Source organism: Falco punctatus (genome assembly GCF_963210335.1).
Source record: "Falco punctatus genome assembly, chromosome: 10".
Lineage (NCBI taxonomy): Eukaryota > Metazoa > Chordata > Aves > Falconiformes > Falconidae > Falco > Falco punctatus.
Window position 1 is genome coordinate 42,321,911 of NC_137590.1, and position 27,472 is coordinate 42,349,382.

Sequence of the window (27,472 nt, forward strand, 5' to 3'; positions counted from 1 at the left end):
CACGGAGCGAAGGCCCGAAAGGGTCTGCTCCAGGCGGGCAGTTCCACCCCCAGGTTCCCAGCAGAGGAAGGCCCTTCCTCCCGGGAGAGAACATCTTCTCTCCAGCTGAGCGGGGAGCCCGCGGGTTTAGACGGTGGCTGCCGGCACCTGGGCTCTGGGCTTGCCTGGCCGCTGCTCCTTAGAAGTGTCTCTAAGTTAATTACGTTGATTCTCATCTTCACCCCCCTTCTTCCCCACACCAGAGGGGTTGTGGTGTGGCTTGGTGTGAGGCACAGCCGTGCTGGCTTGGTTTAGATCCCAGTCCTGCCGTAGGGGAAGTCCTTGCTGATCTCCCAGGTTTTTCCTTCCTGAGCGACACCGGCCATAGAAGCCGGTGGCTCTTGGGCTCACCCTCAGCTGCAGCAGCAGGTCAGCCTGGGAGAAGCTCTGATCCAGCAAAGCAGCCCAGGAGGGGAGGCCGCAGGGGTTGAGGAGGATGCACAGGCTAAGTCCGAAACTGGGAGGGGGACCCGCTTAAAGCGAGCGTGTGTTTCCGCACTTCGTTCAGCCCAGGCTGACCTTATGAAGCAAGGCTGAGGTTTGGCTGGCCCTGGAGGTCCCCTCCCACCTCTCCTCACTTGGGATATTCCCAGCCTCCCCAGGCTGAGGGAGGTCCACAGAGATGGCCTAACGGTTCTGCCTGGCCTCAGGGTCAGGGAATGAAGTGCAGGACCAGCTGGGATGGCGGCAAGCCCAGACTTCTGGTGGTGACTCTCGGGCGTGTTTTCTGTTTGGCTTGCTGAAGGGAGATGGAGCAGCTAGCTCGAGAGCTTGAGGAAAAGCGTCGGCAGGAGCTGGAACGCTTGAAGGAGGAAGAGCTGAAGAATTCTGAGCAGGGGAAGAGAAAGACTGGAAAAGACCAAGAGAATGCTTTGAGGAGGGAAAGCCGGCCTGGTGTCAAGCAGGTGCGTGGTTGTTTACAGAGATGACTGAAAGCCCTGGGGACCTTCCTACGGAGCTGCGCCGTGCCTCAGGGAGCCCCACGCAGTGCTGGGGACGAGCACCTGGCAGGAGCAACATGTGGGGCTGCGCTGGGAAACAACCACCGGGGTCTGATCGTGCTGCTGCTGCACCGGGGTGTCTTCCCATGGGTTTGCTGCTAGAGCTGCTCTACTAAGATCATGCTGCCTTTGAGTCCTGGCTTCATGTAACTCCACATATTGACTACTGAAGCCCTAGGTAGTTTTAGTCCAGCGTTTCTTCCCACTCTGCCTGTGACTTACACCTGTGAGCCATGATCTGTCTAGGATGTGGGGTCTTTTCCTACATGTCTGGCAGGAGATGCCCCCAGGCCTTAGGTATTCATTAGCAGGCAGACTTTGCAAAGAAGCAGCCAGCCACAGGGATGCTCAGCGCACCAGAAATGAACCCAGAGGACTGCACGGGAGTAAGGAGGTGTCTTAAGTTCTCTGCTTGGTTTGGGAACCTGTTCTGTTCCTCAGCTGGTTTGCAGGACCCCTCATCAGTCTGACACTGAAGAGTTTGGTTTGTTGGGCTAAACTGGGTACCAGCTATGTTCTGAACTGGGATTTATAGGGTGCCTAGCACAGGTCTCGAGCGAGGTTTGGGGTGCTATTGTAAAGATCATTGCTGCCCTACAGCACCTGAGTCAGTGCTTTGAAATGCTCCCTGCTTTTTTTGCTCTTCCTGCCCAGGGCATGAACAGTCCCACCAGCAACACCAACACATCCAACAGCCAGAGGTCGGAGGTCACCAAGGGGGTGGTCAAGACACGATCTGTAAGGAAGCGCCTGGGCTCTGTTGCACGCTGCACAAAGGAAGATGAGCAAAAGCAGAGCAAGGTCACCCTGATGGATGCCCACCTGGCAGCGGCTGCACACCCCACAGACCTGGAAGAGGGGGAAACAAAAAATGAGGCCCAGAGTGACAGCGAGAACTTGGCCCTGAGGTTTAATATCTACGAGACGTCGCAGAGGGATGTTGCGCGTATTTTGGCATCCTGGGACAGGGTTCAGGGTATCCTGCTGTTCCCCCTGAACCACGAGGACGCACGGCACCCAGCGGAAGAGCAGCCCCAGCACTCATCCAGCCCCAGGAGCTGGAGGGACAGAGAGAAGGAGCATCAGGAGAGGCTGGAGAAAGAGCATCTGGCAAAACTGAAGGCTCTTGAGGATGCCAGAATACCTCAGCTGGAAGGGGAAGGTGCAAAAGGGTCAGCCAGAGGCCAGGGTGTCGGGGTGCCCTGCTTGGACATCCAGGTGCTGGGCTCAGAAGATATGACTAGGAAGATCCTGGAGAGCAGCGAGCTGCCAGCGGCAGAGCAGGTAGAGCCCTGTGAGGCTCGGAGGCTGAGCCTACCGTGCTCCTGGGCCCCGGTCCAGGCCACCGATGATGTTCCACAATGGCTCCGCAGCAGCCCCATGGCTGGGGGAGGTTCTCACCATCCCTCAGGTGGGTGGGAAGCAGGAGTGCTCTCTGTACAAGCATCCCGTCTGTTGAGAGAATTTCCCAGCCTGGAAATCATTGCAAATGGTCCCAGGGCAGGGCAGCTCAGGTTTCCTTCAGCTGAGTCACTCCGGGGAGAGGTTTCTCTCGAGGTCCCACTTGTAGGTCCTGGCACTGCTCTGGAGCCTGCCCACTCCACTGGGCATGAAGAAGCGCTGTGCCCCATATAAATAAAGCCCCACCACATTGCCAAAAGCTCCATGCCTTTAAGGAGTGAGTGTGAGGATGAAGGTGACAGGGGTACAAACAGGGTTTTCTCTTACGCTTTAGGTCCTGGATAGCCTTGGACTGGGTCCCTCCGGGCTTCCCATTCCCCCTACTGCTTTCTACTCCGTGATCCACTACCCGGCAGAGCGGATGGCCCCTGCAGCAGGAGAAGCCCTCAAGCACTTTGTCTTTGTTGTGCCAGAAGGCGCCACTGCAGAAGAAGACAAGAATGCTGCCGTAAGTCTCGTGGATGCCCCCGTTGTGCCCGAAGTGAAGGTGCCAGGGCAGGGGGGTGGGTGGGGAAGGATCACTGTGATGTCTGTAAGATGAGAATAACGGTTTAAAAAAACCCCTCAAGCCCTCGCCTTGCCTTGAGGTCCTGGGCAAGGAGAGTGTTGTAGGCAAAACTAAACCTGGTGAGGAAGACCAAGTCCCTGGGCAGATGTGGTTGTTTATTTAGTGCTTCCCCTAATTGTTAACAAACCCACAGCTTGCTTTCCCGGAGGGGGATGTCTCGGGGCAGGTCTCACCTCTCTGTTTTCTCCCTCCCCTTGTGGCTCAGACCGCAGAGGAGCAGGTCGCCCCTGTGAGGAGCCAGTCGAGCGAGGAGAAAGCTGCGGGCAGCTGGGAGGCTGCGAGAGAGAAGCAGAGCTCCAGTCAGGGCAGGAGATGTCTCCAGGGGCTGGACAGGGAAGGACCCGTATCTTCTCCTGGGGCGCACCAAAGCGGCGAGGACACGGTCCCATCCCCGCCGAGACATGTCAGGTGAGCTGAGGGCTGAGGAGATCCTTCTGCTTCGCGGCCACCCTGTCAAGTGAGGTCTGTCATCCCCAGCTCCTCAGGGCCCCTCTGTTGGTGCCTCCGTGGGATGGCGAGTCCACAGCCCTCCTCCTCGTCTTGTTTGCTCATTAGCCGTGTCTGAAGCCCTCTCTTTAACTGCCAGGCTGAGCAGCTGCCGGTGGATAGTGCCTGCCCGCGGCGAGGTGGAACTGAAGGTCCACTTCAGCTCCACGGTGCTGGGCCAGTTTGAGCAGACGCTGCGTTTTGAGATCCTGGGGACAAAGCGACTGTACCAGCTGCCCTGCAGGGGCACCTGCCTGTACCCCACCATCAGCCAAGACCCACGGTAAGGCTTGCCCCTGGGAGCCTCCCACGCTGCTCCCCCGTGGGCTCAGAGCCAGGGCTGCCCCTTGTACCCCGCTGACCTTCTGGCTCGGGCAGAGCGTGCTGCCTGAGCCGCCCAGCATCTTGTCCCATGCCTGGAGCTGGGCGTACTGGTACCGCGGCCACCAGTAAGGGTTACGGCTTTCTGACCAGGTTTTCTACTTGGAGCATCTCACAGCTCTTCATTCCCTGTTTTCTCTGCCCAGGCTGGTGTTTCCCCACCGAAGGAAGAGCAAGGGAGACGATGACATTGTCTTCAAGCAGTATGTCACGGAGACGGGTGTCTTCCACTTTGGACCGCTGCTGTGTGGGAAGTCAAGAGACTGGTACGTGCTCCCCGCCCTGAGCGAGCATCCTGATGTGCTGCCTGCACAGCATGGGACGTTGGGATGGCACCTCCAGGGCCTCGTGCTGTCACAGACACGTCTGGGGACGAGCCGTCCCAGAGGCACAATTCAGGGCAGGCCCAGGTGGAGACCTGCCTGGGAGATGCAGGGGGCTGAAGGGCCACAGATGTGTGAACTTGAGCAGATGATGGGCAAGTGAGTCCTGGAGGAGCAGGGGAGAGACGGAGCTGTTCTTCCTCCCTGGTGGGTGCCTTGGTGGCCAGAGCCATGTGCTGCTTCCAGCCTGAAGGTCACTTGGAGCAGCTTGTGTCCCCCCGCCGCATCTCAGCTTCGCCACCTACGAAATGAACTTTATGGTGTTTTTTAAAAGTGCTTTGAGCTCTACAGGTGGACTGAACAAGCAATTACTCTGCTGATGGTTTTGTAAAACATTCATCCGTTTGTAATATTAGTAAGGCCTTATGATTCGACCTGCGGATATGGGGGCGTGGGGGATCTGCAGAGGAATGAAAATGGAAATTCTGTTTCCCCGTCCTCAATGCTGGACAAAGTCTGCCTGAAAAAGTTGCCATTGTAGCTGCTGGCGCATTTCTATTTTTAACATAGCTTTTTTTTTCAATAGTAGAAATTAAGTTGTCCTCTTCATGGGAGCTCTGGAGAGCTAGTGGTATTTTGACAACCCAAGCAAATGAAATCAAAACAGTTCAAAAACCAAAAGGGGATCTTTAGTCAGGCTGCTGCATGGCCTTGGGTTTCTGTTTGTGCTTTTTAACCCTTTAACTCCCAAATCTGCTCCATACCCGAGGGAAGGGACGTTTTTTTTAAATTCAGCATTCCTCTTGGGAATGAATCCTCTCTATTTCCTTCCCTCAGGCTTTGAGCTAACCTGTGAAATACAAGGCAATCTCGTGACTGTTTTGGAAGACAAAAGCTAAACTATTTTTAAAAGCTCTTTCCAAGAGCATTTCTTTCTACCCTGCAGGGAAGGAAACCCAACAAAGAAAGGGGGAGAACCCACGTGCCTGCAGTACCTCTGTTTTTCCAGGCATCTTTGAATTTCTAATTTGTAAAATGCTCTTTAAGTGGCCTGTGCATCATCACGTGTCTGGGCTGGAGGCACCAAGTACAGGGGTGGACATCAAAGTAACGCAAGGATGGAGACACATAGCATCCAGTGTGCCCCTGAAAATGATCCTTTTTCTTGGCCTGCTTGTTGGAACATGGTCTTGCAGTGCAGCCTCCCGCTGCCAGGACATGGCGCTTTCCTTGGTGTGGCGTGAAGGCGACGGTCTCCTCTGCAGCCTTCTCCCCTTTTGCGGACAGGTACAAGGCACTGGACTATCCCAGCAACTGTGAGACGATAACCATCCTCAACGTCACCCCCTTGGAAGTAGAGGCGCATTTCTCCTTTGAGCGCGATCTCAAGGCGGACACGTTCCTTGTAGAACCTCCCAGCATGAGGCTGAAACCGAACGAGAAGCAGGTAGGGGACAGCAGGTAGGGCAGGCACTGGTGTAAGTGCCCAGGAGCCATTCCTCCTGCTCACTGAGTGCTCTTCTGTATTTCTTGTTTCGGGGACGGGGCTAGAAGCTGAGCATTTGGGCGTACCCCACTTCAGCTGGTCTGGTGGAAGACAAGCTCGTCTGCCGCATTAAGGAGAACCCAGAGCCGGTGGTCTTCCCCCTGTGCTGCCAGGGGGTGAAGGTGGAGCTGAGGGTCAGCCCCAAGCGCGTGCATTTCAACAGGCTGCTTCTGCACAGGTCAGTCATCCCACGGCCCCTCTGCTGGGGACGGGTGCTGTCGGTGAGCTCACCTTCAGCCTCTCTGGCTGGCTGCACGGCCCTTCAGGCTGGATGTTGGGCTGGCGTCCCTCTTTCTGCCAGCAGTTCCCGGTCTCTTGCTCACCGTTCCTTGCTGGCTTGGTTCTCTCAGGACAGCCGCAAGCTCTGTAGCCCCCCAGCAACGTGGTGCAATGGGCATCTTGATTCATTTGTATCTCGTCTGCTGGTTCGGAGAGCAGTGCAGTTGCTCCTCCTTATGTCCCTTCTGTTGGATACACCGTTAGCACCCAGCCCTTCCCCAGGACCTCACCTCTGAGACTTGTGACACAGAGAAAACATTTAACTAATGTTATGGATACTATAAATACTGGATGTGTATAGATAAAGATATATATATAAACTAATGCATAGGGCTGCTCCAAGATGCATTCAGTTGCAAGGCCTATCCTGACCATCGAGCAGCTGGTGCAGGGTGTCTTTCTGCCTCTGCAGGGAGGACAGCAAGACCCTGGTCCTGCGAAACAGCACCCTGCTGCCTGTGGCCTGGCGGCTCTGTGGGCTGGAAAACCTGGGCGAGGACTTCTCCGTGTCACAACGTGAGGGCATCGTTGGTCCGCGCACGGAGTTTGACGTGCATCTGTATTTCAAGCCCACAAAGGCTCTCAACATTGAGAAGAAGATCCGACTGGAGGTGAGGGGGACTGTGCCCTCCCTGGCAGGGCAACAAGATCTTTGGGGTGGAGGCTGTGCTTGAAGGGTTCCCTGCAAAGAGGGGGACAAAGGATGAGCCTTCCCGAGGTTCCTTTCTACCCGCATCGCCGGGGGGGCAGGCCCTTAGCGGCAAGGAACTTGCTCTTATAGCTGAGCTTCAGGGGGCATGTGTGCTGCCGGGCCAGGAAGAGCTGCACCTGAGGGACACAAGGCTGCTGTGACCCCAACTTCTGCTGCCTCAGCCTGGGTTCACCAGAGCACATGGTGCATCCCTGAGCATCTGCGTCAGCCCAGACAACCAGGCGCTGTGTCCTGAGCCCGCGTTACAGCCACCTTGCCGCTGTGCGTGGTTGAATGCTGTTGTTTGGTTGTCCAGACCTCGGCGTGCTCCCTGCGCCCATGCTGGAGCCTGTCCGGGGCTCTTAACGGAGAGCAACAAGCTGTCACCCTGGGCTTTTGTTCCCCGTGGTTTGGGGGCTGCACTTCAGTGAGGATGCTGGGTGATTGAAGGGGAGAGGGTTGACGGTCAATGCCACCTGCTCTGGGACACCTCACAATTCTTGAGATTGTTTTTCCATCGCTGTGTCTCCCCGGGTGCTTCCGCGGCAGCACTCCCTGCTGAAGGAGTGCCGAGCTGGGCTGGTAGGGCTTCTTACTGCAGCAGCATCTCGCTGGGTCAGCCCGTGAGATGAGCAGGTTGGGAGAGTTTGGGAATCCACAAGTGCTTGTCAAGCAGGGGAGGCCATGGTGGAAGCAGCCAGCAGAGACAAGGACTCGTATGTTGTCTACCAAAAGAATTTAAGAGAACGGTCTAAGCACTGTTCGTTTCTCGCTGCCTCAGGTTTCAGATGCAGAAAACATCCTGGGGATTGTCCAGACCGAAAATATCCTCGTTTCTGCAGAGGGCTATGATGTTGCTCCAATCATCAACATTCCTAAAGGTCAGTGGACGCCCCAAAACAAAGCAGTCTGGGTGCGTTGCCTTGCCTTGGCAGGTGAGCAACCAAAGCGCTTGGGATGGGGTAGCATGCAAGCGTGGCCCGGTCACATAAAGCGCGTATCCTGCAAGTTGAGTGGAGTGAAGGGCTGTCAGGGCACAGCCAGCCTCGAGTCTCTCGCCCCTGAGCTTTGCAGTGTGCAGGTTGGTCTGGGGGCTTAGAAACCACAGCGATGTGAGCGAGCAATTGGCAGCTCCTGAGGGCTCAGCAGGGCACATAAAGTTGTTGGATCAGTGCTTGGAAGCAAGAAGACAGAAACCCAGCTCCTCACCTGCTAAACCCTGCAGATATTCTCCGAGTAAGAAGAGCAAGGGCAGCAAAGTAGCTAAAGAAAATTTCCAAGAACAGAAACTTCCTGAGAAGGGTTTTGGGCTGCCTGAGAACTCCAAGTGTCATAGAACAGTTTGGGTTGGAAAGGACCTCAAAGATTGTCTTGTCCCAACCCCCCTGCCATGGGCAGGAACACCTTCCACTAGCCCAGGTTGCCCCAAGCCCCGTCCAACCTGGCCTTGAGTGGGGCAGCCACAGCTGCTCCGGGCAGCCTCTGCCAGTGCCTCGCCACCCTCACAGTGAAGAATTTCTTCCCAACAGCTCATGTAAATCTCCCCTCCTCCAGTTCAAAGCCATTGCCCCCTGTCCTGTCACTACAGCCCCCCAGGAAACACCTGTGCCCACCTTTCTTATAAGCCCCATTTCAGTATTGAGAGGCCAATTGAAATTGGCCTGGAAGTGTTGAAATATCTGTCTTGTCACTTGGTGTGGTCTGTAGCAGCTCACAAATACTCCCCGTTTCTTGCCTGGCTCTGCGGGTTTTCTGCAGGTGCAGGTGGCACCGTGGATTTTGGAGTCCTGAAAGTCCTGGATGATGCGAAGCAAGTGCTGACTCTGAGGAACAAGGGGAAGTACGAGATTGCGTACAGGTGGGTCCAGCTGCCTGGTCTGTGAACGCGTGGTGCCACCATCTGCCCAGGCCTGCCTTCTCCTCCTGCCCATGGCTAGAACCGCTTCCCGTGCTGGCTGCCTCGTGGTCTGGTTAAATAAAAAGCCCGGGCTCCCTAATCTCAAAGACTTTAAGGGAGAATGCAGCCCCACACCAGAAGTCCTTCACAGCTGAGCAGGAACCAGAAGGAGAGGCCCTGAAATTGAAGCCACTCACTGCTGAGATCCATTGCCTTCCTCTGAGGGGCAGCTCCTTTCTCTTTATGACTCTTTAAAGGAGGGGATGAGAAAATTGGCTGTCGAGGTTAGTTTGCAACACTCATGATGGTCTGCACTCTCTCAAGATCTGAGATTCCCCAAGCAGAGCTGGACTCTTTCCCTTTTAATTTTTTTATGGTCTTATGTCAAGCCCTGGCTGTGCTGGTGGCACTTGTACTTTTAACTGCAGAGGTCTTTGTTCCTTCCCTTTCTCCCCAGTTTCCAGCTGAAAGCTGCAGGCACCACCATACCAGACCTGGCAAGCCACTTCACTATCCAGCCGCAGAAGGGCCTGCTGGCTGCCTCCGGGCGCCCTGTGCAGGTCCAGGTGTTCTTCCACCCCAAGACGGAAGTGAATATCGAGGACAAACCCGTCCTGCACTACCAGGTGAGCTGCCCCAGCCAGGCAGTGGTGGCACAGCACGTCTTGGGAGCGTGAGCAGGACAGGTGCCTTCTGGAAGGAGGGCTTTAGCTGGGTAATTCTCGTAGGTGACAGCAATGTCTCAGAAAACATTTGTGATGCTTCCTAAGCGGAGCTGAAAGTCTGGCTCCGGAGGAGGCGTTGAAACAGGGAGGATGAGCTGATGGGGACCTGGGATGGGATCAGGGAACAGAGTCAGAGGCTGGCCTCTTTGCTGGTTTTACCAAGCCCTCCTCTGGCTGCAGGTGATGGAGCCCAGCATCTGCGGAGGAGGCGAGACCGTCGCCGTCATCCCAGTGAGGGTGTCGGCGAAAGCTGTGTTCAGCAAGTACAGCATTCACCCCGCCTCGCTCATCAACTTCGGTGCCATGGTGAAGGGCAGCAGGAAAACCTGCACCTTCATGCTGGAGAACAAAGGCAGCCTTGACTTTAAATTCCTCATCTACCGAGCAGACCAGGACGCATCCCGATTGCAAGAGAAAAGGTGAGAGAAGACCTGCATCACCTGTCCTGCCTGAGGAGGCACGACAGCGTGGCTGGTGTGTGACAGGCAGCCCAGACACCTGGGTTATTGTCCAGTTCACGTCACCTGCTTGTGAACAGGGAGTGGAAAAGTGCCTCAGTGTCCCCGTGTGTCGGGCAAAGCTGGTGATACAGCTGAGCTGTCTGTAAGCTGCAGGAGGTGCCGCCGGGGCTGTGAGGGGCAGGGAGGCTTTCCTCTGTGGGGAGGGGAAGGTCAGCTTTGGCTTCAGAGGAAGGCAGGGTGGGGGCTCAGCATGATGGATGTTTCTGCTTTCTCCTCTTAGTGGATGTCAAATGAAATCTGCCCACTCTGGCAAGAGTGAGAACTTACACCAAAGGACTTCCTCAGCCAAGAAAAGCAAGCGCTCGCTGCAGAAGGTTGCCAGCCCCTCCATGCAGGTGGGTGGCTCCCGCTCCCCAAGACACACTGCTGCGGGTGCTGGGGGAGGACGCTGATGGGGGCTCCGTGTCACACAGTGGGGTGGGACATGGTCTGCACGATGGAGGTCCGTCATCTCCCAGCCACAAGCAGAGGCAGGAGCTGCTCAGTTGCACTGACAGTCCCGTGCTCTGGCTCAGACTTGGAGTTGTGGGGTCAAGAGAGAGGAGCAGGTCCCGTGTTTTGGTGGCTGCTAGCCAAAATAGGACTGTGAATACCACAGATGTGGGCACGTTCCTGTTTGAAGTCCCACTCCATAGATACCAGATGACCTTGTGTTTTCGTCTTCCCAGTCCCCTCCCTTCCCTCCCGTCACTTCTCACAGTTATTTCTGCTCTCCTGTTTTACCCCTGAGGCTGGAGGATCCCAGCTAGCACCTTCACCTTTTACACCCAAACTCCGTCCTCTGTGCCAGCCAGGATAGGCCTGCAGCTCCTCCTGGCTTGTCCCTCTCGTCCTGGGGCTGCCTCTGGGCCGTGGAGTCATCCCTCCCTGCCCTGGGACTGGGGGCTCGGCCTGGCTGGAGGTTGAGGAGTGGCGTACTCCTTGCTGGGGATGCTCAAGGCTGGGCTGCTGGACGTCAGCCTCTCCTGGGACTCTTTCTGCAGGCTCGCCTCACTCTAGGCATGTTCACGGTGTACCCTGGCTTTGGTTCCATCCCTCCTGGGGGCCAGCAGATGATCACGGTGGATTGCTCTGCGGAATCACTGGGGACGTGCGAGGAGCACCTGCGCATCGATATCAGCGACAGAGACCCCCAGGACAATCCCCTCGGCATCCCCTATACCCTGCTGGCTGAGTCCTGCCTCCCAGGTACGCCCCGTCCGCAGGTTCCCACAGCCAGACCTGCTGCTGGTCAGCACCTGAACTTCTTGCTTGGTTAGAGAGGCGCCCTGACCTTGAAGCTAAACCCTAAAATCCTCAGAGGTTCCAGTTCTTTTCAAGTCAGCCAGCGGGGAGAGGCTGGGAGGGATGCATGGAAGGATAAAAGGAAAGCAATACTCCTTGACTGGGACTGAGCTCCATCCTCGCAGCCGACTCCCCGCCCAAGGCTGGGTTTTGCAGTGACCTGGGCAGAAAGGGTTTATCAAGCCTTCCGAGAGGCCAGCAGGGTCCCGAAAAATTCATCAGGAATTCAGCATTCAGCCCTCCCTCTGCTCTGCTCCGCAGCATTTGTGGTTGATGACATCGAGTCCATCTTTGAGGAGCATCGAATCTGCAGCAACGTCAACCTCTGCCAGACCCCGCAGACGGTGCGAGACAAGGGTGTGTATGTCAGAGATGAGAACAAGTTTATCTTCACCGACGTTCGGGTTGGGCACCGGGCCACAGCTCGCTTCGAGATCCACAATGTCAACAAAGTCCCCTGCAATGTGGTCCTTTCCATCAAACCCATCGCCGGTGAGGTAAGAACAAGAGGCCAAGGTGACCGTTGCTCTTTACAGGCTGCGCTGCCTTGTTCTCCAGACTCGTTGCTTCCTCTTGCCCGCCCTAGTCCAGCTCCGTGCAGGTCAGGCTACAGGGGGGAGCAGCAGTGCCAGGGTGGCAGTTCTGAATTTGGCACGTCTCGAGCAAGGCTTTGGCTCACCGCTCTGGCTGGGTCTTTGGTGGGAGACCCAAACCCTTCTGCACATCTCTTGGAAGCCCGCTCAGAGGGGGCCTTTACTGGCCTGACGTGCCTGGGCTCAAAGCAGACCATTCCCTCAGGCTCCCTGGCCTTTTCCTTCTCTTTAAAGGCCAGTTCGAGGTTAGTTGCGGGGTTTCCGTGCAGTGCCCCCCTCCCTTGTGTGCTGGGGTGGCTGCCCAGTGCTCAAAGCCAGCTTTTGCGCTCCTGGGCTCCCTGTGCAAGGTCAGCACCGCTTTGGAGTCACCCCTGCGATGGAAGGAGCCTGCCCAGGGCAAGCAGGAAGGGAGACACGCTGTCTGGGGCTGTTCCCGGTGACGCATATAAGAATAAGACTGCGTACGAAACACTGAAGGATGTTTCCTCCTAACACGGCTCTGTGGGTTCCCCCAAGTTTCACAGCCCCATCAGTGACATTTTCAAGGTGGATCCCGTTCGGATGTGCGTGCCCAGCTGCTCCCACGCCTTTGCTACGGTGACCTTCACTCCACAGATGATGCAGAGCTACCAGTGCACTTTTGAGGCTTCCCTCGATGTCCTGGCGAGGTAACTCCCCCTGTGAAATCTGGGCGGGGGGACCTGCCTGATGGCTGCCCCTCCTCTGGGAGGACCCCGACCTCTTGTTAACCCTGATGCTCTCGGTAGCCTTAGGCAGAGTGCTTAGCATTAGAGAATAGAGGAGGCGGTAACTACTAGACAGAGTAGAAAGAGAAGGGGTTATAGCTTAGCCTCTGCGAGTGACTGTGAAGACAGTGCAGCATTTGGTAGCCAGCTGGGAGTTAGTGAATCAGCAAGAAATGGAGATGTGCAACAGTTGAGCTGGGGCTTTCCAAGGACAAAGGTTTAGATGAAGCCGTTTCTGTGCCAGCCAGCCAGCGTGCATTATTTCCTCCTTGTTTCTGTTAAAATAAGATGATTGTATGTGATTACCTGGGGTATGTTAAGCTATTCTCTGTCAAAGGAGCGACTGGAGCCCTTCTAAAAGAGGAGCCCAGTTCCCCTGTCCTGGGACGTGTGTACCAGGGCTCTGACCGGCTCTTCCCCAGCCGTTTAGTGGCTGAGTCAGGACAAGTCAGCTTTCTGCTCTAGTACGCAATTCCTTTTTTAGCGTCCCTGGAAATAATCATTACTGATGGTGCCATTTATTTTTCCCTTCTTGCTTTTATACTATTTCCATGCTGCGCTCGTGCTTTTTGCATGTGTCTCATATCATCGCAGCCAGTGAATTTGCCATGTCTCACCTCTCGCCTCATTATTTACCTGCTGTGCTGCATGATTCAATTCAGTGACATGTTCTTTTACTGCTACTCTGGAAGGCTCTGGCTCTTCAGAGCTCTTGTGAATGGCCCTGATTGGATTGGGAGGAGGGGGGTGGAGGAGACCTGTGTCGTGGGGTACAGGAGCACCAGCCAGGGAAAATGCAGTGGGTGGCCCCTCTTTGTTGCTTGCCAGGTGGGAAATTGGTTAGTGCCGGCCGTCATGATCTCTCCTCTGCCTTTCCTGCAGCCCTGCAGCAATTAAAGCGCAAAGCCTGACCTTCCGTGTCAGTGGAGATGGGACTCTGCCTCGGGTGACAGTCCTGCGCCCGGTACTTCACAGTAAGAGAGGGAACCCTCTGCTGGTCTTTAAGAAGCTGTTGCTGGGTGATTCACAAAAGCTCCCTCTGGTCCTTCATAATGGTGGCACCCTACCTGTCCAGGTGAGGACCTGCTCAGGGAACGCTCTGGTCTGGGAACAAGTGCTTGTCTCGTGGAGAAAAGGTCCCAGAAAGCATGGCAGACCTGGAAACAGCTCTCAGAAATTCTTTTTAAGCAAATGACTGACTTGTAATTTCCAGGAAGAGAGTTCCTCTTGGAAATGCGATTTTTCTGACTAGCCTATCCTTTTCAGTTAAATACAACGCAAGAAAGTTGGTGGGGTGTTTTCCCCCCATCTCTCTTCTCACGCTTTGATTCTCGGGTGGGCACGTGTGATGTCCTAGTTGCATTAGATTGTATTTGATCCCATTTTACTACACTTTAATGAAAAATTCTGTTCATTACTTTTGTATCCCAGCGCCTCTGAACGCTTCTTTTTTCTGTCTAGTTTTACTTGAACTTTGTAAGTTTAGCTAAGAGCTGTGTTTGAAGCGGGGAAGCATGCTGGATGCCCCGTGCTGGACCAGCACCAGTACGGTGCCAACCCACGTGTCACCCTGTACCCACAGCAGTGTGGTTGTGCTCTGTGTTCCTTTTTCTCAGTTGACGATAGACCTGTTGGATGAAGCGGGAGTTTTCTTCTTGAAAGCCAGGCCCACCACACAATGCGTCTACCAAGCTGGGGGCGTGAAGGAGGACTCTCCTGCAGGAGGTAAATCCAGTAAGCGTGAAGCGCGGTCATCCACACAGGGGAGAAATGTGTGCCCTGCTCTTGGCTTGGCCAAGCAGCCGCCAAATGTTAGATGTTGTTTCTTCGCTGGGGCTCTCCGTACCCCCAGCTTTTCATGTGGACTCTGCGCACGGCTTCCTCCTAGAAAGTGGTTGGAAGTTTTTTCTGTTCCTCTGGACATGGTGGGTTGAGTTGCGGGGGGCTGTCACCACTTGAGCGGACCATCTGAGGTCTTTGCTGCGTGTGGGAGTAGCAGCCTGAATGGAGGCAGCCCCTGAGCCCACAGCCAGCCAACAGAAGCCAAACCCATTCTTTGGCTCAGTTTTACGTGTGGCAGGAGCTGACTGACTGCAGTTTGAGTGAGCGCTGGGTGTTAACCTGTGTTTAAGACACTTCAGCAGTGATACGCGTGGTGCTGTCGTAGCCTTGTGAGCATAGGAGGAGGGTCTGGCACCATTGGTGGGAGAACCTGTGCTTAGAGGTAGCTGGGTTTCAACCCCTTACGCCCCACAGAAATATTTCAGTGGTACAGCTGTATCACTTGTCGCTGATTTCATTGCTGTGCAGAGAGGAAGCCTCACACCGCTCTCCTGGTCCTGCTCCGTGGGGAATTAGCAGAGTTTGACGTGCTTTTCAAACCCACCCTGGCCCAACGTGTGGAAGGCAGGATCCACTTGTCGGTGGTGAACAACCCGTATGAGGAGACCGACATTCAGCTGGTGGGCGAAGGCTACGAGGATGACTTCACGCTAGATAACATCCACGGACTGGTGGCAGACAGTGAGGAGGAGGAGAATGCTGAGGGCAATCTAGAGGAAGACGTAATTGAGGGTAAGAGAGGAAAGGCTGCCCAGGTGGATCAAGGAACAGGAAAACAGACGTTTCTGCTCACCCTGTGCCGCGCACCTGCGGTCCAGCTTTAGCAGCCAGATCCTGCTGCCTTTTGTAGCCTGCAGAGGCTTAAGAGGCAGCTTGAGAGCAGAAGAGAAGATCGTCTGTCAAGGGAGAAGCTTGCAGGCTAGCAGGGAAGGGTCAGAGATACCCGCGTTCAGCTGAGTATCTCCAAAAGGAGGGCTGCCAGCCCATGGTATGCTATGGAGATGAAGCCCGTGTCTAATGATTTGTGCCCTCGATATACGCAGCCTGTGCTGTCACCCCCTGGCCTGGCGGTCTGGGAGCGTGCTGGCTCTGTGCAGAGGGGCAGTGCATGCTGTGCTGCGTGGCTCTGCACAGCCACAGCCACGGGTTTAGGGATGTGGCAGGGCGCTTCCATGGGAGCGGTAGGATGGGGAACTGCGTCTCCCCAGGGAGGAAGGCTTGGAGCAAGGAAGAGTTGGCCACGCCTGTCTCTGTGGATGTGAGGGGGGTGGATGGACCTCAGGCACACTGAGACCTCCTGCTCTCCTTCCTAGCAGCTGCCAGAGTGAATCACATCCCGTTCGGGGACTGTCACATCGGGAAACCCTACAGCGTGACCTTCACCATCACCAACCGCAGCAGGACGGAGGCGATGCGGTTTGAGTGGCTGGCAGACACCCCATTTCACTTCTCCCCCAAGGTGAGTTTGGATGGCTCTGCCTTTTCCCATTGCTCCAGCCCTGCCCGGCGGGTTCCCAGGAGCTGGCAGGGAGTCACCACGTACCGGTGAGAGCCTGTTTCAGTGCCACAAAGGAGCTGCAATCCCTGGCTTAGCTGGCGCGGGGCTGTCAACCCCACAGAAAAGGCTCAGTGTTGCGGGAGGTGGCATCTTTTGTATTTTCCTCTGTCAAACCCCAGATGAATACACGGTAAGAGGCAGATTCCTGGCACAGCTGCTCACCACATCGATCGATCTCTTTGCTGTCAGTCCTGCCCTTGCTAGTGATTCCAGTTAGGTCTTGGCTCTCTGGTTCTCCCTAGGTGGGACACCTCCATGCTGGCTGTGCTAAGGCCATCACAGTGACCTTGAAATCGGATGTCGCGGTCACCTTCAAAATGCACCCTGTGAAGTGCAAGGTGGCTAGGATCACCTTCCCGCTGCCGCCGGAGCAGATTAAAGACTGGGATGACTGCCTGCGCACCATCAAGTGGGTGGATACCACCATGAGGGGCCCAGGAGCCACGTGGCCTGTGAAGAAGAAGGTAAGAAACGCAAACAGGAAAAGCTAACGGAGCTGCTACAAAAAAACCCTGGCAGGCCACCATCTCTGCTGGCTGAGCAGCTCCTGCGTCCTCCTGACGTTTAATCCACCCGTGAGGTTCACCCGCAGTGCGTTTTGGGGGAGAGGCAGATGCAGTGACCTGTGACACCAACACAAAATGGGGAGGTCTTTTGACAAGACACGTTTAGCCACATGCAAACTACCGGTCTCTGCCAAAAGCTGAAGTGTTGCAACCTGTGTTGAACGGGAGGGCACATTTTACGATTTTATCACGTTTTGTGGTGTTAAAATTTCTTCGTCGAATTCAGTGCCTTTTCACCAACAAGGAGTTTAAGGCGCTGCACTCTGACTCTTGTTTTGGAGTGGAGAGCCACACTAGTGCTCTTGTGTGTGCACTGGCCAGCCCACCAGCACATGGTGGGTGAGCTGTCAGCTCTGCCTACACCGATAGCAGAGATTTTGGTGGTGGTGCCCATGTTGTGTGGGATATCTCATTGTGGAGCAGCCCAGGTGCTGCGTGGCAGTCGTGCAGCAGTCTGGAGAAGCATCGCTCCAGAAAGTGCCACACACACGTACCTGGCACGTGTTCCTCCCTAGTTTCTGAGCCTTTTTAAGAGCTGTAAACCCCTTCTTCTTCCCCATCAGCAGCAGCAGTCGGAGGCTTTCCTAGTGAGTTCGTCCCCATTCCAAAACGCCCGTCCCCAGCCCTCACCAGCGTGGCTGTTGCCCCACACATGGTGTCTGGAAAGCACCTCCCGCTAAGACAAGAGGGAAAAGGTGCTTTCTGGTTTTGTTCAGTCTTGGGGTTCTCCATCCACAGAACTCCCACAGGGGAACTTAATCCTAATTTAGAGGCCTGCTGGATCTGTAGCGGGCCATGAAAAAGGTCTGACACTCTACAGGGTTGAAACACAGGGACAGGTACCTATGACCCAGTCATTGTCCCCATGGGCGTATTCTCAGTCATGGTGGTGATTATGGTGTTCAGTCGGTAGAAACAAACACTGTAATGGAAGGGTTAAATTTTGTCACCTTCCCGGGGAAATAAATGGGAATGGTCCTTTCTAGCCCCTGTACGTGGCTGATCTTGGAGGCCAAAAGCCTCCTCTTGCTCAGCCGGGCTTTCTAGGCTCTGCTCAGTGATTCTTCCCTTTCCTGTTTGGAGGTGATCGAGACAGACCCAGAACCAGCTCACGCTGTCCTGGAGGAGAGCAGCCGTGAGGTGGAGCTTTGCCTCAGTGCTGTTGTCGACTACGCTGAGCTCAAGCTGGATACGGACACGATTCAGTGCAAGGAGACCTTGCCCTTCCAGACGAGGACATTCCCGTGAGAGCCAGAGGCCAGGCAGGGACCCGTGCGTGGGAGCTGCCTTTGCCCAGGGCTGACCTGGTGCCTGCTTCGCCGGAGCTGTGCCGTGCTCTCTGGTGGCCTCTGCTTCTCCTTCTACTCGTGGTCTGGTGAAAATAAAGGCAATAAAGTGCCAATAAAGGCAAAAAATAAAACACTGACATGTTTATTGTTTGGCCACTTAATAAACCTCTTCTAATTTCTAACTGGGTGATTAGGCCTGGCGGGGGGTGGGGGCAGGGGTGTGTGTGCTGCTGCCTGCTGGTTCTGAGATTTCAGCTTCCACACATCCTGGGCGCCTGGAGATGCCTCACATGTGGGCTCGAGTCCCTTCTAGGGCTTTGTGTTCAGTCTCACCTGCTGTTCTTCTCTTTAAACAAATCATGTATTGTTTCATCCTGTCCAAGTCCTGGCAGGGTGCTGGGGCCTGCGTATCTGCACGTAAAGCCAAGCAGGAGATGGTGGCCACCGTCCTGCCAAGGCGTGCCAGGAAAGGTTCAATTCTGCCATGCCTTTCTGCTGACAACAACCATGGATTTGCTTCCATTGCGTGTTGCCTGTCCTCATCTGCTCGAGGACAGGTTTGCAGTCAAAATAATGTCAAACTGAGATGTAAAGACCAGAATAAGACCCTTGGATTAAGTCTCCTGGGCACCATGCCTGCCCTTTCCTCTTTAACCTCCAAACTTTGAAACACTTTGTCTCCGGGTAGCCCAGGGCAGTGCTCTAGACGTGGCAGAGTTGCCTGGGGACAAAGATACTCCTGAGCATCAAGGAAGGGGTACCAGAAGCTCACCATACAGTGTTACTTTTCTACTTGCTTTGTATTTATTGGTCATTGTCTTTTCACTCCTCCTTCTTGCTTTTCAGTTCCATGCTGTCCAACACGGGGAATGTGGCCCTGGAATACAACTGGATGGCGGCTGTGGAGGACGAAAGGGCATTGAGCCACACTGGGGAGCTGTTTCCACCCAGTCTGGATGGTAAGGTGCTGCAGCGAATGAAGAGACGGGACACAGCTTGATGCAAGCAAGTTGTCCATTTATTAGCGATTTTCTTACAATTACATATGTTTCTACCTTCTACATATTACACACTGATTGGTTAAATCTTAAGCGTAAAAAACACTGATTGGTTGACATTTAAGGCACACCGTTAGAACAATAGGAACTTATTAGTTTATCTTGACATAGCAATAATTTCTATTCCAAAGTTAGGGAGTTTCTTTCTAGGCGGCTTTCTTGATTAACAAAGTTACATATCGGCGCCATCCGTTCCCTTATCTGGCTACTTGTTTCTCTGTCCGCCTGGCTGCCTCCTCAGCTGTAACGGCTCAGGGGTCTGCAGTTGGCTTGTTCCTTTGTTCCCAGGGCTTGTGCCCTACAAGTTCTAACAAGTCTCTATTCATCAGGCTATCAGTACTTGGACTCTTGTCCTTGAGGCCTTGTCCTACATCTCCCCCTTCCTGTTGCACAAAAAGAACCCCTGAAATCAAATGAGTTATTAATTTTTGTAAGCATTGTAAAAGACAAGGTATAAGTAATAAAACAAACAAAAAAGCAACTAAAGCATATATAATCATCTTCACTAAACTTCTTAACCATCCTGAAATGCCCCAACCACTGAACAGTTTATCTAACCAATCCCAAGTATCACGTTGTTGAAGATGAGAAACTCCATCCCTCAATCTTTGGATGCTAGCATGAATTGATTCCGAATGATCTGAAAGGTTCATGCAACACATCCCTTCAAATTCTTCACAACCATGACCTTGTGCCAGAAGCAAAAAATCTATTGCAGCTCTATTTTGTAATGTCGCGTGGCGAACACTATCAACATCTAATAAAAGACCAGACAGGGCACTGCTTGTGGCATTAGTTTGTTTGGCAAGCCAACAGCCAAGCTTATCTAATGTTGCCAGAGCCTTTCCTGCAGCAGCTCCAGGCAACAGAAGAGATGCAATAAAGCGTTGGCCAAAGGACCAAAATTGTACGTTATCATCACAATCGGAGGCAAATGCATGAACGCCACGCTTTGTCCTTCGAGAGTAGCAATGTTGTAAAATCATAGATGTGTTAGGAGTCAGGACGGAAAGTCGCCCTAAGCTACACAGACCTCCTTTTATATGAGAAGGAATGACAGACCATGCTCTATCACCACAAATAAAAAATACTCCAGCAGGTAGTGAGAGCGGAGCATTGCTAGATTTAGACAAGTTGTTAGCAGTGTAATTACACCAGATACTTGCATTTCTAAAAACAGGATGAGTAGGGGAAACGTCCCATGCCCTAGATTGATCCTTTCCCATGTAGTTAAATTTTATGCAAAAATCCATTTTTACAGACCCAAGGAGTTCAATTTCTTGTGGTTCCAAAGTGGCCAGTGGGAGATGGGGTATCCATACATCCCAATTGTCTGTCACATTTTTTGATACGTTTTTGGGTGGAAAAAGACTTTGAAGGTCCCTAGGTATAGGCCATTCATCTAATGGCAAGCCCACAAGACATGTGGAAAAAGGCTGATCCGGAGTGGCCATAGCAAGACACAGAGTATCCTGTCCAGTCAAGTTCGCCAACGTGACCCAAACATTTACCTTTGGTAGAAAAGGGGGATAAGAGCCACCTTCAATAGGCCAAGGTCCAGGTATGAACATCATTATCCATATTACTGACAACACTTGTTTCTCTTTTTCTGTTTCCATCGTCGTTTTACAACCAGCCATTCTTCTGGTCGTACTGTCCATGACCGAGGCACTGCAATTGATTGTCCACACTCTAATCCTACAGTAATGTTCTTGTTAATAATATAAATTCTGCTTGCTAACACAATATATTGAAACAACAACCGTGCAATAGCCCGTACTTCTAGGCTTTCAATCAATGATAAAAAATTTGCAAAAACTAAGTTTGGCAAAATCTCAGAACCTAACCCTATAACTCCCTCTAATTCCAAAAGAGGTTTTCCCATAAAACGTTCAGCCCACTGTATATGATTAAACCTTAATATTTGATTATTACACTCAGAACACATCCAATGACCCCATCTGTCCCTTAGTCTTACAACTCACCAGCGATCGTGATCACAGAGTTCACGATGAATCTTGATCCACGGTCGACAAGATGGTCCATGTTCATAGCAACATAACTGTAGAAATCGAGATGCTGTCCAATCTGGTTCATGACAGTGTCGTTGAAAGTCGATGTAACGGAAGATAATATCTGCTAGCGGTGCCGTCAGTGCGTTGGGGATCTGGTCTGGTCCAAACGTATTACCTTTGTTAAGTGGTTTAATCCAGGGCGATATTGTCCATTCCAAGCGCTGTAAAAAGTGAAATCTAGATGCTATATCCTGAATTTGGTTACCTGACATTAATGCAAAACAGAAATCCTCACACAGTTTTTATTTCATTCTGTAGGGTCGGTGTCGGTATCAGTTGTCTGCGGTAAAGGTTCACGGAAAGGTCGTACATTCTTTGCTGGGATCCATCTGGGTCCTTTTTCTGTGGAGACACAAGCATAACCTTTTCCCCATGTAACAAGAGGATATGGTCCCATAATTTTACCTTTTTCTGGATCTCGAACCAATACTGGGGCTTTAACCCGTGCCTTGAAGAAGGTATTTGCAGTAAAATGTCGAACTGTCGGTGGGTTGTTATCTATTAAAGAACAATTTAAAAAATTGAAAACATACAATGCTTTCTGTAACCGTTCCTCTGGAATAGCCATTACCATTCCCCCTTTTTGTTGTTGTAATAGATGTTTTAGCGACTGATGAGACCGTTCAATGAGAGATTGACCGGTGGGGGAATGAGGAATGCCAGTAATATGAGTTATACCCCACAGGGCAAAAAAGGTTTTTATAGTTGTTGAAACATAAGCTGGACCATTATCTGTCTTTATCTTTAAGGGAATACCCAAAGTAGCAAAAGCACGCATTAAATGTCTACGAACATCTCGTGCCTTTTCTCCTGTGTGACAAGAGGCAAACCAGGCACCTGAAAATGTATCAATGGAAGAGTGGATATATTTAAGGTTACCAAATTCAGAATAATGTGTGACATCTGTTTGCCATAATTGTAGGCTTTGTAATCCTCTAGGGTTAACTCCTGCAGCAATTGATGGGAAAGAATGTTTTTGACAATCAGGACAGACAGCAATAATATTTGGCGCTTGTTGAGAAGGAAGGTCAAGCTGTCGTTTAAGAGCTCCAGCATTTTGAAGGAAAAAAGAGTGACTTAGTTTAGCTTGTGCAATGTGGTCTGGCAATACTTGAACTGGTAACGTCAATAGATCAGCTCGTCGATTGCCTTCTGCAAGAAAACCAGGTAGTGAGCTGTGAGACCTAATATGCATAACAAAATAAGGTGCAGATCAAGAGTCCAAAAGGAAAATAAGTTCCTGTAACAGGGTAAAAAGTTGTGAATGTGAAACATTCCGCAGCACAGAAGCTTCGGCTCGTTTAACAACAACTCCAACATAAGTGGAATCAGTAACAAGGTTGAGTGGTACGTTCCATTTTCGGAAAACACGAACAACTGCATTCAGTTCTACTATTTGAGGTGAACCGGAGACTGTCTCTATGTCCGAGTCCCATTGTCTCTGTTGATCATCCCACCATAGGAGAACAGATTTATGTGATTTGCCTGATCCATCTGTAAAGACAGTAAGTGCCTGTAAGGGTTGTTTGCTTCTTTTGGGTTTTAACATCAGACGAAAGTCAATGTTAAACAGTTTGTGTGAAGGTGGATGAGAAGTTAATTGACCTGTATAGTCGGCAAGTGCCATAACAAAGGTGTCTGATTGCTGATAAAGCCATTGTAAGTATACTGTTGTTATTGGCAGACAAATACAGACAAAATCCTTCCCTGATAAGGTTAACAGGCGTGATCTAGCTTGAACAATCAGAGAGGCAAACATTTCATGTTGTGTCAAAATAGTTTTTGTAGACTGGTTAGGTAAAAAGATCCATTCAGTAATCAACAGGGGGTCTGAGTTCTGAAGGTCCCATTGAAATATCAGGGCATGAGGCTGTCGTGCAGGGTTTAAAATAATCAAGTAAAAAGGTAGTTCAGGGGCCCATCGGTGGGCCTGTCGAGAAGCAATAGCTGAGGCAACCTTTTGTAAAGATGTATCTGCTTCAGAGTTAAGATTACGTGGAGAACAAAGATTAGTGTCCCCTTTTAGAAGGTCAAACAGAGGACCCAAGTCTGTATCAGAAATTCCCAATAGTGGTCAAACCCAATTTATTGTTCCCAGTAATTTTTGTGCATCATGCTGGTTTCTTACATTGATATTGATCTGCAATGGTTGAGGAACAATAGTTTGTGCTCTTATTCGGAGTCCGTGCCATGATTTTGATTTCGTCCACACTGTCAGAGTCAATAACACCTGGTAAAACAAAGAGACCAGACAATGTTGTGGAAGATCTACCAATTAACAGAGCTTGTGTATCGGGGGGTAATGGTCCTTTGACATTTGTTGATAATATATGAACCAAGGAATCGAGCAGTGTTACTGTGTGTGAGGTTGCCAGGTCCAATCCAGCGCTGCCTGAGGTTGCTGGACAGAGACTTGAGGTGTCGGTGCTTCTCTCCAAGGATGCTGAAATGTCAGCTGTGGCATTTGTGTCTGCACATGTCGCTGCCCCGCGCTCCGTGGTCGGTTTCCCTGTATCGGTTGTCCCTGGAAGTCATACTTAGGTCAACATCGATTAGCATAATCACGCCCTTTCTGACATTTCGGACAAACTCCAGGACCAGGAGGTTGTTGTTTATTCCCCGCAGCCCGAGCAAGACAATTTCTCTTTAGATGACCAGGCTTACCACAACCATAGCAATTCCCCACACCACACATCGCTGCAAAAGCAGCAGCCATAGCTTCAAACTTGTGGTCAACCGTACCGATTCGGTTACATGCTTCCACCATTTCCACCAGAGTGGGGTTCGGGTTGGGAAGAGACTTCAGTAGCCTTTTACAATCAGCATTAGCATTTTCAACAGCTAGTTTTGTTAACAATATATCCCGAGCTTCCGCATTATCTACTTGACGTTCCAAAGCCTGTTTTAGTCTACCAATAAACTGCATATAAGGTTCTCGAGACTCCTGAGTGATGTTAGTAAAAGCTTTTTGTGGCTTTTGTAAGTCAGGGACCTGGAAAAAAGCCTTTTTCGCCTCTTCTCTAATTGCCTCGAGAGCCGCACGGGGGCAGTGTTGAGCCTGCGCTACCGGATCAGCACGTGCACCGGTGCCCGTAAGATGCTCTATTGCCAGCGCAGCTGATGCAGCATCATTATGGTTAACGTACGTGAGCAGGAGTGCTTGCAGTCCCCCTCTCCAGTGCGACTCCCATAACGTGTACTGAGTCGGGGTTAGCAGCAATCGTGCTAAAGATTTCAAATCATGAGGAGTCATGACATAAGCATCAAACACAGAAGATAACAGACTTATAAAACAGGGAGAAGAAATACCATGTTCCGTAACCGTGCGGCGCAGTTCTTTAACAACCAAAAAAGAAAGAGCCTCCCATCGTGCTCCCCCTGCCCGACCCTGAGAATACAAGACCGGAGCAACTATAGTTTTAGCCATTTCTAGATCCCCCTCCTTTAAGGCTTGTTTCTTTATTTTTGCCCACACATCACGTAGATCAGGAGGGTATAAATCAGGTTCTTGTTCAGGCTCTACCGGTCCTGGGTCAAAGGGATCTTCTTCTGGCAGATACTCCACTGCATTGACACCCAGGGGTTTGGAGCACTGTGATTTAGAGGCTGATAAGGAAAGGGCTATAGGAGCTTGCGACTCCTCCTCCTCTCCTTCCTCTGCCTTTTCTTTTTGTGCTTTCAGAGTCTCAAAAATAACTCTCCACGAAGAGAGCAGACGGTGGGACTCAGTATTGCCTTTTGTCGCAGAATCCCACAATTTCACCCCTGTGTCGTCCCAAAGTTCCCGCGTGAAAATTGTAGTTGCGGTCACTGCAGGCATATCTACTTGCACCCACTTAAGCATTGCTTTAAGGTCATGCCCAGAAATACTTTTCTCATGTTTGTTAGGGAGACCTTTCATAAGCTCATATACATCTCTTTCTGGGGACGAAGCCTGATTCCCCATTACGCATTTCCCACAGCTCACCTCTCAACTCCGGAGGGATTTCAGGCCGGCTCCCGCTTCCTTTCAGCGGATCATTCAAAGTTCTGTGGGATCCATTGCATGTTGCTCAGTCAGGCGATTTGAGAGTCCCTTCACGTCAGATCCTTCACCGGATCACGTCGGGGTCACCAATTTGCGGTGAATGAAGAGACGGGATGCAGCTTGATGCAAGCAAATGTCCCTTTATTAGTGATTTTCTTACAATTATATACGTTTCTATCTTCTACATATTACACACTGATTGGTCAAATCTTAAGCGTAAAAAACACTGATTGGTTGACATTTAAGGCACACCGTTAGAACAGTAGGAACTTATTAGTTTACCTTGACATAGCAACAGTTTCTATTCCAAAGTTAGGGAGTTTCTTTCTAGGCGGCTTTCTTGATTAACAAAGTTACATATCGGCGCCATCTGAAGTAAAGCAAAAGTTACACAATAACAGGAAGATTGCAGTGGGAAAAGAATGTTGCAGGTGGGAACAGATAACTACAGAAGAGAAACTAGGGGCGGGCTTGGTATTTAGGCAACTAACCAATAATGAGCTTAACTTTTGTAATATGTATGAGCTAATTATAAGAAGGCATAAAAGGTGACTGTAAGGGACAATAAATGAAGTCTGCTGATCACTCATATTGAGTGACTGTGTCTTCCCTCCGTCGCAACAGGGGATAATTCTTAGGGTTAAGTCTCAGGGTTAAGTTTCAAGGCTAAGTTTCAATGTTAGGTCTCAGGGTTATGTCTTAGGGTTAAGTCTTAAGGTTAAATCTTAAGGTTAAGTCTTAAGGTGAAGTCTTATGGTTAAATCTTAGGGTTAAGTCTTAGGGTTAAGTTTTAGGGTTAAGACTTAAGATTAAGTCTTAGAGTTATGTCTTAGGGTTAAGTCTTAAGGATAAGACTTATAGTTACATCTTTAAGTTTACGTCTTAGGTTTATGTCTTAGGGTTAAGTCTTAGGGTTTTGTCTTAAGGTTAAGTATTACTATTAAGTCTTAGGGTTAAAGTCTTAAGATTTAATCTCAGGGTTAGGTCTTATGGTTAAGTCATAAGTTTAAGTCTTAATTTTAAGTCTTGGGGATAAGTCTTAAGGTTAAGTCTCAAGGTTAATCTCAGGGTTAAGATTTAGGGTTAAGTCTTAAGGTTAAGTCTCAGGGTTATGTCTTAGGGTTAAGTCTTATGTTTAAGTCTTAGGGTTAAGTCTTAAATTTAAGACCTAGGGTTAATTCTTAGGGTTATAATCTTTAAGATTAAGTCTCAGGGTTAAGTCTTAGGGGTAAGTTTTAAGGTGAAGTCTTAACATTAAGTATCAGTGTTGTGTCTTTGGGTTAAGTCTTAAGGTTAACTTTTAGGGTTAAGTCTTAGGGTGAAGTCTAAAATTTAAGTCCTAGGGTTAAGTCGTACAAGGTTAAATCTCAGGGTTAAGTCTTAAGGTTAAGTCTTAAATTTTAATGTTAAAGTTTTAAGGTTAAGTTTCAGGGTTAAGTCCTAGGGTTACTTCTTAAGGCTAAGTCTCAGGGTTAAGTGTTAGTGTTAAGTCCTAGGGTTAAGTCTTAATGGTGAGTCTTAAGGTTGAGTCTTAGGGTTGATTTTTAAGGTTAAATCTTTTGGTTAAGTCTTAAGGTTAAGTCTTAGGGTTAGGTATCAGGGTTAAGTTTTAAGTTTTAAGGTTAAGTCTTAGGGTTAAGTCTTAATGTTATGTCTTAAATTTAAGACCTAGGGTCAATTCTTAGTGTTAAAATCTTTAAGTCTCAGGGTTAAGTCTTAAGTTTAAGTCTCAGGGGTAAGTCTTAAGTTAAGATAGGATGAAGTCTTAGGGTTAAGCCTTAGAGTAAAGACTTAAGATAAAGTCTTAAGTTTAAGTGTAAGGCTTAAGGCTTAGAGTTCAGTCTTAGGGTTAAGTTTTAAGGGTAAGAATTAAGGTTAATCTTAAGAGTTAAGTCTTACGGTTAAGTCTTAAGGTTATGTCTTAATGTTAAGTCTTAGGGTTAAGTCTCAGGTTCAGTTTTTAAGGTTGAGTCACAAGGTTAAGTCTTAAGCTCAAGTCTTAATTATAAGTGTTAGTGTTAAGTCTTAAGGTTAAGTCTAAGGGTTAAGTCTCTAAGATTAAGTATTAGGTTTAAGTCTCAGGGTTATGTCTTAGGGTTAACTGTTAAGGTTAAGACCTAAATTTAAGTCTTAGGGTTAAGTCTTAAGGATAAGTCTTAAATTTAAGTCTTAGGGTTAAATCTTAAGGTTAAGTCGTACGGTTAAGTGTTAAGGTTAAGTCTTAAATTTAAGTGTTCTGGTTATGTCTTAAGGTTAAGTCTTAGTGTTAAGTCTTAAGGTTAACTCATAAATTTAAGTTTTAGGGTTAAGTCTTTGTGTTCAGTCTTAAGGTTAAATCTTAAGTCCTAGGCTTTGAGTCTTAGGGTTAAGTCTTAAGTTTAAGTCTTTGGGATACGTCTTAGGGTTAAGTGTCAGCGTTAAGATTTATGTTTAATTCTTAAGTTTAAGTCTTAAGGTTAATTTTTAAGTTTAATCTTATGGATTGAGTCTTAGGTTTAAGTCTTAGAGTTGTCTTG

The 27,472-nt window shown here is 50.5% G+C and overlaps 1 protein-coding gene across 1 annotated transcript in view; it reads left to right on the forward strand.

The window, feature by feature from the left end:
- Positions 1–20,441, forward strand: part of LOC308071030 (hydrocephalus-inducing protein homolog) — a gene marked incomplete at its 5' end in the record, with an annotated part of 98,903 nt that extends 78,462 nt beyond the window's left edge. Inside the window, 25 exons of the mRNA XM_080405893.1 lie at positions 785–951; positions 1,287–1,294; positions 1,551–2,324; positions 2,776–2,949; positions 3,275–3,477; positions 3,656–3,795; positions 4,010–4,202; positions 5,547–5,706; positions 5,811–5,983; positions 6,497–6,695; positions 7,557–7,656; positions 8,534–8,633; positions 9,130–9,298; positions 9,578–9,816; positions 10,139–10,307; positions 10,668–11,106; positions 11,464–11,699; positions 12,312–12,463; positions 13,424–13,616; positions 14,158–14,266; positions 14,852–15,115; positions 15,700–15,842; positions 16,184–16,405; positions 17,591–18,493; positions 18,986–20,441. Of these exons, the coding sequence (XP_080262019.1) occupies positions 785–951; positions 1,287–1,294; positions 1,551–2,324; positions 2,776–2,949; positions 3,275–3,477; positions 3,656–3,795; positions 4,010–4,202; positions 5,547–5,706; positions 5,811–5,983; positions 6,497–6,695; positions 7,557–7,656; positions 8,534–8,633; positions 9,130–9,298; positions 9,578–9,816; positions 10,139–10,307; positions 10,668–11,106; positions 11,464–11,699; positions 12,312–12,463; positions 13,424–13,616; positions 14,158–14,266; positions 14,852–15,115; positions 15,700–15,842; positions 16,184–16,405; positions 17,591–17,755 (4,891 nt within the window). The 3' untranslated portion in view covers positions 17,756–18,493; positions 18,986–20,441. The remainder of the gene's footprint in view (positions 1–784; positions 952–1,286; positions 1,295–1,550; positions 2,325–2,775; positions 2,950–3,274; positions 3,478–3,655; positions 3,796–4,009; positions 4,203–5,546; positions 5,707–5,810; positions 5,984–6,496; positions 6,696–7,556; positions 7,657–8,533; positions 8,634–9,129; positions 9,299–9,577; positions 9,817–10,138; positions 10,308–10,667; positions 11,107–11,463; positions 11,700–12,311; positions 12,464–13,423; positions 13,617–14,157; positions 14,267–14,851; positions 15,116–15,699; positions 15,843–16,183; positions 16,406–17,590; positions 18,494–18,985) is intronic.
- Positions 20,442–27,472: the final 7,031 nt, after the last annotated feature.